Source organism: Calonectris borealis, chromosome 3 (genome assembly GCF_964195595.1).
Source record: "Calonectris borealis chromosome 3, bCalBor7.hap1.2, whole genome shotgun sequence".
Classification (NCBI taxonomy): Eukaryota; Metazoa; Chordata; class Aves; order Procellariiformes; family Procellariidae; genus Calonectris; species Calonectris borealis.
This window is the reverse complement of record NC_134314.1, coordinates 97641862-97659693: the sequence shown is the minus strand read 5'-3', so window position 1 is coordinate 97659693 and position 17832 is coordinate 97641862. Positions and strand designations below refer to the sequence as shown.

General features: G+C 46.4%; 1 protein-coding gene across 4 annotated transcripts in view; it reads left to right on the top strand.

Moving 5' to 3' along the window:
- TTC7A (tetratricopeptide repeat domain 7A) overlaps nucleotides 1-17231 on the top strand; it is a 181827-nt gene extending 164596 nt beyond the window's left edge. For 3 of the 4 annotated variants that reach the window (XM_075146846.1, XM_075146845.1, XM_075146848.1), the window contains one exon: nucleotides 11917-12255. In XM_075146846.1, coding sequence (XP_075002947.1) covers nucleotides 11917-12138 — 222 coding nt within the window. In that variant the 3' untranslated portion in view covers nucleotides 12139-12255. Of the gene's footprint in view, nucleotides 1-11916 lie in introns of all 4 variants that reach the window. The other variant, XM_075146847.1, reaches the window with a different exon arrangement.
- Nucleotides 17232-17832: the final 601 nt, after the last annotated feature.

Here is a 17832-nt window from a genome sequence, read left to right as displayed (position 1 = left end):
ATAGCACAGAGCATGTCTCAAAGCTTCTTAAAATGTCACAGGCAAAATAGTGTTATTCAGATAATTCAGGGGAAAAATAGCTGGTTTACATTAGTGCTGAAAAGAATGCAGTGCAAACCATGACCTAAATGAATATTTCTGCCTGTAATCCAGAGGCCTGTCCTCTAGCCTTCCCCTCCTGCAGCCTGCTGAAGTTAAAAGGAGTCCTTGCGTGAGGGTTTTTGCCTGAGGGAGGATTGCAGAATGATGTGCTGTGCCTGGCAGTGTGATTTTGAAACATTTGCTAACAGGCAAAGGTCTGTGGGAGCAGGCATGAGACTGGCAGGTGGGATTTAATAGCAGAGATTTTGTGCAGCTGCCAAAAAATCACAACCCAGATGCTGGAGCTGAACACATGCTGCCTGATAGGAATGATGTTCTGGGGAAAAGAGGAAGCTGGCAAGTGTCTGTCAGAGAGAAGAATTTGATTCTGAGTCCAGCGCTGCCTTACCTCGTCCTTCTCCTGGGGTAAGACAAGTCACAGCACTGTCTATGCATCAGTAACTGGCTGGGCATGGAGATGCACTGCATTTTTTCATTATGCTGCACCCAAAAAGTACTTCACCAAGTCAGACTCCTCTTTGCCTCTCCAGAAGCTTATTTAAATCCCCTGCTTACCGTCTGCTTTTCCTTCTCTCTCTCTCTTCTCTGCATGAGCTATCTTCTCTGAGCTCCCTATTCCCCTCACACATTCATTCTGCAAGGTACATTTTTATTGCTGCTCCTCAGAGACCGTATTCTTCCCAAGACATTGATCTGCCTTACTTTTTTCTCCATCTCTGCTCTGTTGGAGGTCAGTTCCCCCTCTGAAAAGCACCAACAAAGAGAGAGAGAGCAAGCATGCATACATTGAAACAAAGAAAAGCACAGCAGCAGACCAGCGTCTTTTACCCTTCCACAACCACCCTCGTTACCCATCAATCGGTAACTAGGACTAGCACTGTATCCAGGCACTAAGGGCATCCACAGACCGACTGGTGGCTAACATGCTCCCACACTCTAGTATGAAAGATCTGGGCAAAGCCAGCAGCCTGCAAACCAGGCCAAGCACTTCACCCTTTCTGCCCAAAGGAGGAATTTCCTAAAAATACATGTCCTGACATACCACTGAGCCACATGGCACAGTGAGTGCAATCCTATTTTCAGCCTGCTCTGCAGGGTGACATAGCTAGTTACACCTCCTCCCAAAAATGGCACGTCAGCAGCGCAACACTTGCTGGTGGGCCATCAGTGCAGCCTCCTGTGGGACGGTGCTCTCCACTGGAATTCACGGTCAAGTGATCGCACGCTCATCGTGCGTAAGGCTGTGGTTGCAGGAAGCATCCCCTGTCGTGCTGAGTGTAATCAGGACAGCTACTTTCTGCCTGTCGGTACAGCAGTGGTACTCTGCCAGTCCCAGATAGGTGGGTTATGGGCTGGGGAGGAGAGGGCAATCAAAACTAACTCTAGTCTGACCCTAGGAGAGGCTCTCCCAGTGGATGTTATGCCCATCTGGCACGTACCTTTTGCAGCTCCACCAAGCAGGACAATGTTAAAGCAACATTTGGCTTTTGGAGATGATTGGTAGCCATGGCTGGTTAGCAGATTCTGTTTTCCCAACTCTGAGGCTTACTGCAGAATCTCAGGAATGTTCCTGTGCTTCAGATATCCCAAAATAACTGCTCTAAGCTCTCCTTGGGGAAAAGCAATCCTTAGAGCAGCCTCTTAACTCAAATTTTTGTGTTGAAGCAGCTGAGCTTGAGGGAGAGAACTTGTCTTTGCCTCTAGTCACTGGCTCCCACGGGAGAAATGAGCATTTTGGATGCTCACGTTAATAAGTTTGTGTGTCAGCTCACTCACTGTCCTAGGAATTGCAAATGCTTTGTTCCCCTCATTTCCCTTTGCTGCAGAACCCCCCCTCCCCCACTGCCATCCTCCCTGCAAATCCACTAGTTAGCTGGCAGCTTCCGTAGCCCAGCCATCGGAGCAAATCCCTGGCTATGCAGCGGGCTCACGGCTCCTGAGGAGCAGTTAGGAGCTGACAGAGTTGTTTTGCAGGTTTGTTGCCCGCTCTCTTCCTCTGCAGTTGCCAGGCTTCCTTCCTCCATCCAGAGGAGACAGTGGAGCCATCACAAACAAGGTGATAAGTGATTCTCTGACACCGAAGCCATCACTTAGACACTATGAGTGGCCATTTCCTCTCCGGGGGGAACTGCGCATTTCCCTCGTCAGCGAGAGACCGGACCTGCTGGGGTGTTTGGTGTCGTTGGAAGGAGCAAATCTGATCCACTGCACAGCGCAGAGATTTCAGTCCATTAGCGGGAGGGATGGTGCTCTGCTTCTCAGAGGTGGATTATCCCAGTTTCCAGGGAATCTGTAGCTCCTGTTCATCCGTGCCAATCACTTGCGTTCCTCTGTTGTGGTAGGTTATTCTCCTTGTCCCTGTGGTGCTCATTACCACATTATTCGGGCTCTGTTTACGTAACTTTAGAAACCCAAATAAATTCCTGAAAGAAATAACTCCCCAGTTCTTCTCTGATCTTCTCTAAAGTGTGTGTAACACCTTACAAGAGAAGAACCCGATACATTTCTTAAACCCCTCAAGTTCCTGGGGTGGTTCAGTTGTCTCTGGAGAACAAAACTTGCATCCAGGCCTAAAGACATTGTCCTTGGCCTGATCTTTCCCTGCAGCAGATGCCTCTCCACTGACCTCTAACCTGATCTTCCAGAAGATTACTAGCTTTAATTGTGGTTTCCCATGCACAGCCCTCGAGATACCACTGCAGCTCTACTAATCAGTATTGTCCTCATGCTGTGCTTTGCTCTGAGATCAAATTGAAGCCTAGAAGTTGTAGTAGTCAAGTTGGTCTACAGCCGAACTCATAAAAGGTATTTCAGAAGGTGCTCAGGGAACTGTCAGAAGGGAGCAGGGGTGGAATGACTATCCCCTTTATACTTCAATCTTCAAACACTGTTTTTCACAAACAAGGAAACCAGTTACAATTTGTTTAAATTCTGTGCTATTTAGGCTGCCTGTTAGCGCACCAAAGACAGGACAGAGTGATAGACTATAGTAATATAGTATATAAAATAGTGTGTAGTACAGTAACAGAATATGTTGCCCCCTGGTACATAAGACACAGCTGCACAAACAGGGCGGTGGGAACTAGCAAGTCTTCCAGGTTTTCAGCAAGCTGTCCCGATACACTGAGCTGGCCACAGTCAAGAGAGGGAAGCAGAAGTCCCTTCTGGCCAAACAAATGGAAAACATGAAAACATCACAGCTCTCCAGTGTCGCCGGAGCTTCCATTTATGCTAATGTTATGTGCAGTGTTTATCAAAAGTCTTTAATTATTTATCTTCTCAATGAGTTTCTTCATTCATTCTCTTTTGAGCATCTGACAGACAATGCTACCTGTAATTCAGTAAAACCTCTTTGTGCGTGGAGGTTCATGATTTATGAGAGATTTTAAGTTAAGAGACGATAAGGAAACATGCTTCTTGTGGGATCAGAGGCACCGGAGCAGAAGCCAGAGGCACTGGCTGGACCACATCAGTGCGTTCCTGCCCAGCTTACTTTGTGTTTCCCAGCAGCGCAGCTAGCTTAGCGCTCAGCTGCGATATTGCACTCCTCCTCAGAGTGCGGAGGATGTCATTAGTAACATGCTATCCCAGAGACTGCCAGTAGTGGAAAACTAAGCAAATTAAGATTTTTTAAATATCTCGGCTCTCCTTTCAGAAGACATCTGCTCTAATCTACATTGGCATGCTCTGTGCTTCTGTCAGCCGTGTCTTTGCTGCGCTACACCCTTCCTCAAGAGACATACTAAATGCGGCGCTTGCTCTGGCGATTAGTTCTGTGGGACTGAGGTTCATAGAGACCCTCAGCAGAGCTGAAGCTGTTATCTAGGAGAACCTGTTCATGGCTCATACGTTCAGACAAGATTTACTCTGTACAGAGAGGGGAAGATAACACGCATGGGAAATGTGCGCATCAGCCCCTCCTTTGTTGCAAAGCAGTGCATTAAAAATTGGGGAAAGATCCAGCACTAGCACTGGAGGAAACCTAAGCAGTCAGAAATTCCCTGTTCATCAGCCACAGCACACTGTGGGCACTCAAATTAATTGGGTGTCCAAGTCTTAAGCCTAGATATGCCCCAGCTATATGCTGCAACATCTTGCTATGTGCAACAGAACATAGGCACCTGCTTACTATCAAAATAGAGGCAGAGAGCTGTTTCCCCCCTAGGGGCGATGGGGGTGCTTAACTGCTGCCCTAACTTCTTAAAAATATTTGCTAGAAGCTAGCACCCTCTGGGCACGAGAGAGGCGAGCTCTCAACCCTCCTCAGCCTGAGAATACTTAAACCTAGGACTTCTGCCGCCCAAAGCTTGTCCCTTGACCCTGGCCCTGCTCTCTGAATTGTTCCTGAGTAATGGCAGATTATTCAATGTGAAATGCATTAGCAGCCAATGAAGCACAGCAACCATTTTCTAGTCAAGTGCTTTAGCCAGCAAGTTACCTGCCACTCTTCAGCATCCTGCATGTATGTTGCATGCCTTTCTCTCATTGCTGATGCTGATCGGTCTTGATTCTGCACATATTTTGAAATACTTGGATAGCTGAATCTCACAAATTTCAACAAGGCTTTCTGCCAGGGAAGCAGGTACAGTGCATAACAGAATTGGGACCTTAAATTATGAAGTATGTATTCTAAATTACTATTTATTATTCGTTTGGGACGTTCTCTTAGTGCATGTTTTTACAGACAAGACCATAAGCTTGAGTCCTAGCTACTGTGTGCTCTACTGCAACATTACTATGACAACTGCTAAGATCAGGGCTGAGAGAAATCTTGCCTTCCCTAGGAAAAGAGAGTGCAAAACAAATACTGCATTTAGTTAGTCTCAAACATGTGGTCAAGGCATCCTATTAGGTTTCCTTGCTTGCTGCTTCATCTCCATGTAGGTCTCAGCAAAGAAAGAAGTATCTAGAAAATAGTCAGCATGCAGCAAACAATTCTGCTTTGAATGAAGCTTAAGTGACGACAAGGCAGAAAACTCTTCATTCTCCCTAGGCTTGTATGAGCCTCCCTATGGAAAGATCAGAGCCTCCTGGTTTGAAATGCTGCCTTAGGGTTTACTTTTTATGTCAATAAATGTTTTATCACATTTAAGCTTCAAACATGGTACAAACATCCCTGCTAACATTTGATGAACTCAAACAGAGACAGCAAGCCTGGGCAGAGGGCAGTGTGCAGCACAGCACCGTGCTTCGCTTCTGCAGGGGGGCCTTGCCTTGGCCTCACAGGGGGGCCTGGGCGAGATGGTGCCTTTGCAATTATACACTGCGTTGAAAAACACATTGGCAAGCTAAGGGAGGGGATGTTCCTCTCTTCGGGTCTTCACCACTTTTGACCTTTTCTTTCTTTTGCTTTTTCTTCTCTCCCTGCCAAAGCCACCTCACTATGGTTAGTGAAGCGCATCCGTGTGCCCAGGTCTGTGGTGGGCTTAAGACGTCTCTGTCTTCATGCTCAGCTAGTCTGTCCCTCCTGATGCCTCCTTGCAGTCTCATTTCTTCTCTTACCTCACACTCATCTGTAGCACATAAAGATGCTGCAATGACGTTTAAGCAGCAATCTGCTGCTAGGCTGCCTTTGGTGCCTGCAGTACCGGAGCTGAAATCTCCGAGTTAAACCTACTGAGTTGAAACCCACAGGCAGTGCGCAAATGCTACAAATCGTGATGCAAACTCGGGTTTTTGCTTTTCCCAACACTTGCCAGTTCCCCCCCTCCAGTGGTGTTCATTCGTTTTTCCTTTGCACATGCTGCGTTTTGCAGTGGCCCTGCCTGCCTTCCCTCTCCTCCTCTCTCCTTCCCCTCCTCTGCTTTATCAAATGCAGCACTTCAGCTTCACTGACTGACAGGGGATGCAGCAGCTTCGGTGGAGGAGTAGGAGAGGGGGAAGGAAGAGAAGGAAAAGCTGCTCTCGGCGAAAGAGGCAGCAGAAACACTGAAAGACGAGCTTTCCTCTAGAAGTGGATCCCAGTCACCCTGCATTAGGGCAGTAAATGAAGATATAGTCTTTAATTCAGTGTGTTTGGTGAGCAGACCCTGACTGCTCCATGTATTCCTACAGTGTATTTTCAGAGAACAAAGCTCAGCTGTATAGCTCAGGTTCGCCACAACCTGGACTGAATCAGCAAAATGGAAGATTAGCTACCCTGCACACTGCCAGCTGCTGCGTGGCTAAGCGACAGCACAACAAAAACTCGCTTCACTGCTCACAGCTAAAAAAAAAAATCCTGGCTCCTCAGAAATGCAAAGGTCATGAATGTAGGGGGAAAGAATCACAGAGCAATTGGCTAGTTACACGTCTGTCTTTATTCTAGGAGACCTAGGATTTCCAGGGTTAATCTTTGCCATTTTCCAAAAGGACTCTCTGATATTTCATGGTTTATGCAACAGATTTTGCTGCTAAATAATTACAGAAGCGTATGTTACCCTGTAGCAGTGCGGATTTTTCTGTTACATGAGACTGTTATTACCAAGTGCCAAATGCATCTTGAAAGGCTTTTTGTAGGATTCTGCTGAATCAGCACCCTTTTGAACGAGCACTTTTCTGCAGCGTGCCCTGATCTTGCCAGCTGCTGATTACCCTCCTACTAACCACTAGTGACATGTCCGTATTACAAATTGGAGTAGACAGTAAAGATACCCCATTTACCTTGTAATTAATTAACTAATGCACTAGCAGAAGCCCAACTGCAAAGTCTGCAAAGTCTAATTTATTCTGGAAACTTCTTAGGGTATTTAGACAATAATGGGCGAAAATGCTCTGCTCAGTTGAGAAAAGCATCAGAGACAACTTCACTTTGGAATTTGAGTTTCATGCAAAGAAAGAGAGAACTTGCATTTAAAGTAATTATTAAAATCAGTTTGTAAAGGATAAAGATAAGAGTCTAGTCTACCTATACAGATTCTCCAAGAATGAGATGACCATGCAAAAAACACAAAAAGCAATCTTCCAGGAATTAAATAAAATGTTTTTCTGGACATGTCTTTCCAATGCAAGCCCCAAAGGAAGGAACAAGTAAATCTGTGCCACCTTAGTGGAAGGAGACAAGGATGCCAAGACTCAGGATAACTCCCTGCTGCTCATCAGGTGTTTGAACTAAACATTTGCAAAGGAAGTTTTGACTTTCATTACTAAAAATAAACTCCAGCTTGTACGGGAGGCTTATTTTGTAGTATTTCATAATGTCTTTTCTGCACTATTTTCTGGGAATTTTATGAGCTAACAACCTTTAAGAAGGTTTTGTCAAACTCTAAGGAAATAAAGGCACAGATCAGAAATGCCACAACCCCACAACCTTCTGAAGTGGGACTTCAAGCAGGGCTTATGCTCACTTTCTTTATTAGTGGAAATTGAAAACAAGTCACTTTTTTGCTCATCTAACTTAAATTGAAATATGGCTTTCCTATTCTAAAACAAAAATAGCCGCACTCAAGTATCAATTACTAAGTATCACATCACTGAAGGCAAGGGAGTCCACCCTAGTGTCACTATAGAAGTGGTTTAGGTTTTGTTTGTTTTGCATGCGGAGAAGGTCAAAAATACCTTTGAAAAAGCTTCCCATACGCACCCCCTGTCCCCTGAAATTAAAAACAATAAATTCAGGAGTCCAGCTGCCAGCGTAAGGCTACCCTAAATCAGCAAACCAAATTTGCTCTCTCCCCTCTGCCTTCATGCCCCGCTGGGCAGTACCAGCTTCGCTGTGCTGCAACCCTTCACCTCGAATGAATTTCTTTCAGTTCTTTCAGTGCCGTCTTTTACAGTCTGGCTTGAAAGCGCAACCTTCACTACTCTGCCTCTGTTTACAAGATCTGAAGTACGTCTTCAGACCTAAAGGAGAAAATTAAATTAGTCTGTACAAGTTACCCTCAGACCTCCTTGGGCGAGTGAGTTAGCATCCAAGCGCTATACAGCTATAGTAATGCAAACAGCACATGAAATGCCTGCGTGTGGCTAGCGCAGGCCTGCTGCGAGCCCTGCCGACGTTCTGCCCACAGGAGCTCAAAAGCAATGACTCCCACGCACCTTTTGGTTTGGTTTGGGGTTTTTACTACTTGTAATATACTTGAGTCCTCATTGCTCCTTAGGGCCTGACTCGGTACCAACACCACTGACAGAGAAGACCATATTTAGAGGTACTCACCATCTTTGGGAGGAAAATAACCAGGCAAAGCCAGAAGTGCCGGTGCTAGCCAGGAGGTGGCAGAGGAGCGAGGCCACCTCGTACAGCGGTTTCTGCATTAATTTGGCAAAAGCACAAATACAAACCAAGGAAAGACAACAAAACCCAGCCCCACTCTCCATCTTCAGGAATAAGAGGATGAAACCCTTAATCATATTCCTGCTTGTATTTATACTAATTGCTCATCTTCCTGAGATCTGACTTTATGAAATTATGCATGCACACCAAGCAGATGAGTTTCCATAGAAACTCAGGAACTGAACTTTTCATTAGAAAAATCTTTTTTTAAAAAAAAAAATCTTCCAGATAAAAATGCAAATTGCCTGTCAGTGGGTGGCTTTCTGAATTTATATATAATTTTTTTCTTTTGCACTGAGGGCAGATTCCAGCTGGACCTACATAGCAACAACATGCAGGCATTGTTTATAGCAAGCCAGACTCCATGGGGAAATAAGAAATTCAGTAGCAAGGAGAAGCTCTCAAGTGCAAATACCTCAGGGAAACAAAAAACTGAAGTGCTCAGTGCTGCGTCTTTGTGAGGCTTGGGGATTGTGCAGCCTCCAGCTCTCACAACATGCTTGTGGTTTGCAAGGAGCAGGGTGGGGAGGAGGGGAGAGAGGAAACCCTAAGCAAGAAGCTCTCCTGCACGCAGAATTAATGATGTTCAACTTGTCCTTTCAACATCCAGCAGCATATTTCTGCCGGTTCAGTTAACCTCACTGGAGAGGCTGACACCATCTGTCGCAGCTCACTCTGGGTGAAGGAGTAGGTCTCGGTGCTGGGGTTTGGGAACATTTGCAGGCCTGGGTTGGAGAGCGGGTTGGCCGCACCCTGACCTCCACTTGGGCTGAGGCCTGAAGCACAGCGTCTTTTGCCCCCGCCACATGGAAATCCAGGTGCATGGGCAAGAAGGGGACATGGGGCTGTTCCTGGTCAGAACAAGAGGGAAGCAAGACGGCGGGCGTGCCTGGGAAGGGCCGTGGACCTGGGCAGCCTTTGGCACTAACAGTCACGCATGTAAGCAAGGAGGAGGGGAGAAATCTTCACCTCCTTTAGCAATGTTTCTTCCTGTGTTTCTCCCCAAAAACATATAGCAGTTTTTCACTCATGCAGTATACTGCAGCATCAACAGGAGGCTTTCCGCTGGCTTTGGAGAGCCTGAGATCACCCTTTCTGAGGCTTCACAGATGTTTTTTCAGCTAAACTGGCATGCTTGAAAGCACTGAATACCGACAAGCAAATGTTCACGTGTGCTGCACTTACTGGTGGGCATCAGCTTCAGCATCTTCCCCAGGTGAACACAGTACCTGGGGTTTGCGTACAGCCTCCTCCCAGTGCTGCAAAACAGCTGCAGGGACCTCAACACAGGCAAAATAAATGCAGCGGCTCCACACTGGGGAGCCGTAGCGGGGGAAGCCACGCCAGCCTCTGGTCCTCGACCAACAAGGGTGCTGGGGCAGACAAGGGAGCTGTGCTGCACGAGCGGTTTACGATGAGGTGGATTTCACTGCAGCATTGTTGAGAGGCGCGAGATGTCAGCCGGGGAGGGAATTCCCCTCCTCCTGGGAGAGGGATGACAGGCAGCAGCTGCATGGGCTCGCTGGCCTCTGTGCCTCCAGGGCCAGCAGCCCTCCAGGAGCATCAAGAGGCTTGATGCCGCTTAGTGTCAGGGTGAGGACAGTGATGGGTCCCTGGCCACCAGCGAGCACAATCAGCTCTGCTCGGTCAGCGCAACAGGAAGAGTTTTTGGGAAGAGTGGTTTTGTGGTTGAGGGCAAACTTAAGCTGAGATAGCTCCCGTCTATTCTTGGCTCAGCAGCAGATTTGCTATGGCCGCACTACTTGCCCTTTCTGTGTCTCATTATCCCTGTCAAGCGGGTGACTCAAATTATAATTGCACAAATTCCTTCCAGTCTGTCATTACGTGCCTGCGGTCGTCTCCGGGCAGCTACCGCCAGAGGAACCAGCCTCTCCCGTCGGGGTACCTCTGTGCCACCTGTGCCTGCTCGCAAGGGGATGGTAGGATTAGGCCCCGTTGCCTCGCCATTTTCCAACAGAGAAAGAAACCTAAAGAAAAAACATCCCCACTGCATCTTTAGATGATCAGATTTGATACTGAGTTGATTATTCAAGTCAAGGTTATGGGCAAGAAAGAGGCAGTGAAACTTTTCACAGTACCGCCGATACTTGATTAAATGGGTGTTTCTTAATTTTTCTCTCAGGCAAAGTAATGTATTTCTGTAGGTTTTAGTACTATCACTGGCTATAGGGTCTTAGTCATGCTGATGCACCCTGTGTCTAAAAGCTCTTTTGGTAAAGCAAACAAAACGAGACAAAGGATAAATCTTCCCTACTTCCAAAAGCATCACCATTCTTTCATCAGAAATTTACTTGGGTTCTAGTTGTGAGAGATTTCAGGTTTCTTATGTCTTTTCATATCAACTAAAGGCAATTAGACACATTAAAGATGAATGTTTTTCTTTATATATATGCATCCACATACTACATAGTCCCAGGAGAAGCATGAAGTCGGGCTGTCATCTCACTTTCCAACATTTCTGCGGGTGAGTGCAGGCAGAGGCCTTGCAGAGCTTGACGGGCAACATGAAAGCGTTGGCTTCTTCTTCCACACCTGGATGAAACTGGTGAGAGGTTCATCCTGGTGTGTGCACCTTCAGGAGGAAGCAGAAAAATGCCACTAATGCGTTGTGGCCTGCAAAGCCCACGTGACCATCTGGGCTCGCTGTGGTTGACTGCTGTATAATTAAAAGGGAGTCTGGCTCATTAGATGCTTTGTGGGTTCAGACGCATCCATGCGAGCCCTATAGGAAAACATGTTCTTCCTACCACTTCTTTCATCCTCCCCCTCCTGTTCCTTCCAGATGGTTACACCCACTTGTGTCTTTTCTTACCCTAAGGACAGCTTTTTAAAGAAGGTTCCTCCGTCCTTCTCCTCCCCCACACTGCTTTAGGATCTACATTGGAGTGCAAATAGCAGGAGGACAGAGGGCCCCGTGCTGTTACATACAGCCTGCCCCTAGAAGGCTGGAAGGGGCCCACGTCCCTCTAGACCCATTTGTCGAGAGGAAAAGGCTTTCTATATGGTCAAGATGTAGGAGCTGAGAGACTTTACCTCAACCTCAGCTGGATGTTCCAGATGTGCAAGAGTTATTTAGATAGTCGGTGTAATTGAACCTGTGTATATTTTCCTCATCAATGCGCTCGCCCATTTCTTCCATTCTCAGCATTATCTTTCTAGGATAAGGTATCTCTATCTTATCCTAGAAGCCAGTGTAACCTACTCAAGGAGAGAAGGATGCTTAAAGGGCCTGTAGCCTTTCTCTATATAGCACCAGTATACACTATCCCAGTAACGCACAGCAGGAGCACTTGCAGAGCTGAATCAGTCTCCACTTAAAAAAATTATTTTCACAATTGTTTTTTTAAATTACACATCACAATCATAAAAAGCAGAGCTTAACAGCTGATTAATACTCTTCTCCAGAAGCATGTGGCGATCCCCCCCATAGGACTCCTGCGCCTGCACTCATACATCTGCCCAGCTTGCTGGGAGCTTGGGGTGCTCCATTTCAGTCTCTGTTTTGTGCCGTTGTTAACTGCTCATCACTTGTTTGTTGACAGGGCCTGGTGCTGAGCAAACTTGGGCGGAGAGACCTGGCCCAGAAAGTCCTCAGAGATGCCATCCGGATCCAGACCACCAGTCACAGGGCCTGGAACAGCCTTGGAGAGGTCTTGCAGGCTCAGGGGAAAAACGAAGCAGCCATCGAATGCTTCCTCACCGCTCTGGACCTCGAATCCAGCAGTCCTGTCATCCCATTCACTGTCATACCCAGGGAGCTCTGAAGCTTTGCCCTGCAGCTAAGCACCTTCATTCCCTGGACAGACACCAAAACCAAACAAATAAACAAAGAAAAAGCCCAACAGAAAAGTGCCATTGTAACCTGGAACTGGGCAAAATAATTCCAGGATGGGGCTCAGGTCTACACGCTTAGCTGAGACAAGCCTAACTGTAGAAGAATTTGCAACAGGCAGAAATAGAGAACGCCTTTTTCTTCACAGGTGCCTGGCTCACCTCCTGTTCAAGTTAATAGCAAAGCTTCTTTCAAAGTGTTGGTTCAAGGTGACTGTGCGTAGAGTAGAACATGCTAGGGTACAGCTGTCCTAAGCACATGCACCTTTCAATTTTCATTAAAGATAGAAACCTCAAGCCCTGAATTAAAGCCCAGACCTGCTCTAAACAGGAGTAAATGCACCAACTAACTTAAGCACTAAGTTGTGCTTAAGCATGTGGCTGCCTCCACACAGATCTGACAGGATAGGAATGACAATTAAACCATATAGACATGCAGTATATGCCATTTCCAAAATTATTTTGATAATCCTTTTTCCTGCCTTGCTCTTATATACTGCATATGCTCACTATATTTACTGTGGCGTTTGCCTAGACCAATTTAAATTAAAAATACCTTTTTTTCTAAAAGCTGCTATTGCAGTATGATTCACAAAAGCAGAAAGACCAAATCAGTTCACACTTGAACTAGTATTAAAAACATATATGTATCTCCAATTACATATTTATTGAAAAGGCTTACATGAAGTAGATGATTATAAACTCTGAGCTTCATTCTTATTAATCACCTATTGCATCACTTCTAGTGAGGAATATAGTGATTACCAGTACATAGTGACTGAACTGTGTGCTTTACTGCATTACCATTCCTGGCACAAAACATTTTCATATCCATCTTTTCATGATATAAAAGATGGCAGCAGTCCTTTAAGGGAAAGTATGCTGAAGGCAGTATGTGTATATATGAATTACTTCTTTCTTAGAACCAAATCTTTGGATTGTCTATAGAAATTTCACATTAGAGGTACAGAGTTGAGCCTTCAGCGGAGCAGGATCATTTTGCATATCGTATCAGATGTAAGAGTGATCTCCAGAGCCATCTGAAGAGCTCCTAATCCACACAGCCTCCCCACGGCTGGCACGGCCGGGGCGGGGGACGCAGCTGGCATACCCCCTGCTAACCTGCTCCTTAGCTGTGCCCGACCTCCCCGGGGCCTTGGCAGCGAGGTAGAGCTGTACCACGCTGTCACACGACACACGAGAGCCAGCCCCGTCCAGACCAGTCCCAAGATGAAGATGATGCAGAAATGAGCTGCAGGCACTTTTCTACACAAAAGGTCGGGGCTCTGTGTCCTTTTCTGTCCAAAGAAGATTTGTGACTATTTCATAAGTGGGTTTGCACTAAAACACAGTTTGTACTACAATTCTGCCCAGTATTGTGATCCGCAACTAGTTCATTCCGGAAATAATAATATCCTCAGGCAATAAATGAGTAGGGGTTATTTCTGAAAGAGCCTGAGGCTCTGGCAGCAGACTTGAAGTCAGCGTTGTTTACAATTATTTGGAAATCTGCAGGCTCATGGAGAGGTGGGCTCCTCACGCTGCTCCCAGATCACACCATCGCAGAGCTCCTGCCCCCAGCCTCCCCTCGAGGCACCTGCGCCAAGGCAAGTACGCTGCCCTCAGGTTTCCCTCAGCAGCCTGTTTCACTCCCAGGCCAATATTTTTTTTTTTCTTTTCATTAGATCTTGCTGGTGCAATAGCCCAGCTTAGTCCTCTGTTCACCGAGGGATCTGGAGTGAAAGCAGCCCAGCCATGAAGGGTGCTCGGCCCATGAGGTCTCTGGCTTTCCAGTGCCACACAGGCACCAAACGGGGCTTTTTAGGCCAGAGGCAGGTTTCCAAGGAGACAGTGTTACCCAGCCGCATTTCTCGTTTGCAATAGCACCAGCAGCAGAGGAAGGAGTAGGTGTTAAAGTACCAGAACTAAATGAGTTTCATGAAGAGAGAAAGATGCAGCAGAGACCCATTTTGCTGTGAAGGATGATATGAAGTCGGCTTGCTCTGCACTGCAGGTGGGAAAGGGGGAAGGGGAGGGGGAGAGATGATGTTGTTGACATAACGTGTAAATTGTTACCCAGGTGTTTTAAACCCAGTTCCACAGTCAGATGCAATCTGACAATAGACTTAAGTAGAGAGGTATATATAGATAGATACTATGTTCTGGTATTTGTTCTGCTCCACAGTTCACAGGGTGGGAGCGAGCCTTCTGTATAAGACACAAAAAAAGAGTCAGTGTGGTCCGACATCACCGCTTTCTTGTGCAACGTGAATCTGTAAAGCGCTGCCATAGCAACTTCTGTGTACCAGACAGCTGTTTTAGTACGAGCTATGCATCCACCTCTGTGGCAGAGGAACCGCTTTAAAAGGTCTGTAACGTAGCTGGTCTGTGACCTGGCAGGAGGGTGCCTGTTTCCCAGCAGCAGCTGAGAAGCAAACACTCACAGACCCGTTTACTTCTGCATGCGTAGCTTGTAAACAGCCGCCAGCCCATCACATTTGTTGCCATCAGGTGAACTTCGTCTCAGCGATAATCAGACTTGCCACAGCAGTCATCTTCCTCGGAGAGGAGGTGCAGACGCGCACAAGTGCTTCGAGTGTATCAACCAGTCGGATGTTGCCAGCGTGGCCCCGTATTTGTCATGTGCATTAAAGAGTGTTACTGGCATAGGAATTGCAGTCCTAAGAGTCTCTGCTTCATGTGTGGCAAGGAAGACGTACACAAGTAAATGCCATCAGCATCAATAGGAATTACACGGGTAAGGTACACACTACCAGCACGGCACACCACGGCCCCTGCATCACTTGCAGACAAAGTACTTTGCATGGAAACTGGACTCAATCCTGTTATTTGCTGTGTGCTTCCCAGAGGATACGAAGAACCCGTTGGCTGGAGGGGTGTTATATTGACCTGAAATGCTCTCTACAGTGCAGGAAAGAGGACGGTTGTTTCAGACTTGCAAGTATTCTGGGGGTAAATCCTCTAGCTAAATTTCTTATTAATGCTCACCAAAACAGAAGCCTTCCTAAGCTTACATGCTACCTCTGTTCTTCAGCATGGAATTTGTTCATACATCCAGGTACAGAAAAACAAAGACAACTACTTCAGACAAACCTATGTATTGTAGTATTTATTTAGATAGCAACGTTGATAAATCTAATACTGAGCTCAGTAAGTAATAATTCTTTGTATAGCAGGGAGCCTGGCATGCTTAATGCTCAGGGTTTGAGACTAAGAACATAAGATTTACATCCCATCCCTCATACGATTATTACAGATGATCATAAGTAACAGAAGTTTGGGGAACAATAAGTGAAATACGAATTCTGTGAGTTTTAGCACTGACTTGAGTCCAACAGAGTTTTCTCATTTAGAAAGTGGAGAAGAAAAAAGGCATCGTTGCCTAAAGGATCCAGGTATACCCAGGTTCCTCTTGTTCCACCACAAGGTTATTTTCCTTTGCGTTGGCAAGGAGCATACAAAGAAAAATAATTGGCTCCTATTTTTCTGTTGCGCAGTAAAGAAGTAGTATTTGCCCTTGCCTTTGACCAACAAGAAGGTTTGTATATTGTAACAACAATGACTCTGCCTCCAGGATAACAGAAGGAGAAGCCCAACAGGCCGGGGAACAACCCCCCCAGTCCCTGCCCTACCCTGTGTAAACTGTCATTAGCTCCACTGGAGCTGTTGGTATTTATGAGCATTTCCTCTCGCTGAGGGTCTGCCCACCAGTGCACTCTTTCTGTACGGGGAGTACAAGGGAGCTGCCATATTCCTGCGCTGCACAAATACCCCAGTCTGTTTCTATTGGTAACAGTTCATGCTACTGATTATCACAATGCTTCAGAAGTGCTAATTATCTTTTCTTGGTAATGACTAATAAATCCAAATGGAGAACAGTCCTGGAGGGTGTTTACTTTAAAATTCACTGGCTGGGTACCAAAGTAGGCACAGCACTGACTGCTGCAGTTTGAATTACAGTTATTTTATCCAAAAAAGGTTCCATTTTCGGAGAGTCTTGGTGAAGACAGAGTTTGGCTAGTTTATATTTCGTTTTAATGACAGCAGAGTGGGAAACAATCCTTTTTAGTGAAAAGACATCACTGCCACGATCTTTTTTCAGCCAAACCAACAGAGATTTGATAGTTGCAATTGGGCCTGGGAGAGGAAGGCTTCCCAGAGCAACCGTGCTGCAGCAGTAATTGCCTCTGACGGAATTGTATTACAGGCATATTTGGCAATTATGCAACGAGCATGTGTAGCTGAGACATCTCTCCCTCCCCCAGCATGTCACATATTTGGCTAAGCAGAGCTGCGTAAGCCCAGAGGGATCACTGCAGTGCCCGTCTTCTTGCCCATCAGCACTGCCCTGGGGCTGCTGTCACCTGCGAGGTGGCTGCTGCCACCAGCTGCACGGTCTTGTTCGCCGGCTCCCCCTCGCTCATGCTGGTTTAACCAACCCTCTGACTGTTCCCCAAGCCTGGCTCCACGCGATGGTCTCCCTACTGTGAAGCTGTCGTTCAGTGCTGCAGGGTACCGGTGCATGGTCAGATAAAGTTATTTTCTTAGAAATGAGAAGCTGAAACACCCGTCAGTTCGGTGATGTTGGCAGGAGGGGAGGTAACCGCTGACCCAGCAGCTGCCAAGATGGTTCCTCCAACTTTGGCTTTAATGAACTGGCTCGTGCCTTCAGCTCCAGCAAACCAAGGCGGGTTCCCAAAAAACTGGATGCTAAAAGATCCAGCTCGCTTCCCCACAGAAACACATGCCAGTCTGTAGCTAAAACCACTGATAGGGACGCGGCACCGCACCGCTGCGGAGCGGCCCGTGATGATACAAGTAAGAACCTCCCCGAGCCGGCGCACAGAGAGGTGCTCAGCTTTCGCACGTACGAGCGTTTCCTACCCGCCACTGGAATACTGTTAATGCGGTTGTCGGAATCCGTTTTCCATGTAGCTTAACTTTTTTTGTCATTGTAACATGTTTTCACCAGATGAATAAAATTGACCCTGTGGAAAACAAAAAATGCTCCTCATATTTCCTGCCAATTTCAGGACTTTTAATATATTCATGCCACAGATACTTCAAGCATTATGAGACGACCATTTGTTCTATTAACTGGAACCTCGTGTGCCTAGCAAGTTACCAGTTGCAAAGGGTATTTTGGCCTACACCCCGTAGTTCATGGGAAAAACGAGAGTGTGCATGCAAGCAGCATGCTTTCAGAGAGGAACAGAGCCAGGAAAAAGGAGTAATGTAGCTTCAGATGTTTGAATTTATGGAGATTCAAGCGAGCATCATGCTTTTCCTCTGCTGCTTCCAGTAAAAATAAACAAAGGTAGTGTGAGAAACTAACATCGAGGTAATATGCAAATACTATGCCATCAAGTTTAGGAATTCACCTTATTTTGGCCACAGTGCCATTAATCATCTTTTTGCTACAAACAGTTACTCCTGTGGTTATTTGGGAATAAAAAGTCTCCATTCAAGAGCTTCCAGAGCATTCTTCGCATTTACACATTAATCTTTTGGGCAAGCTTCAAGAGGGCCTTCTTAAAAAGCCAGTCCCTTAGTTTCATACTCAAATGAGATTAAGGACAGGGTTTTTGAAGAGCATTGCTTTGTAA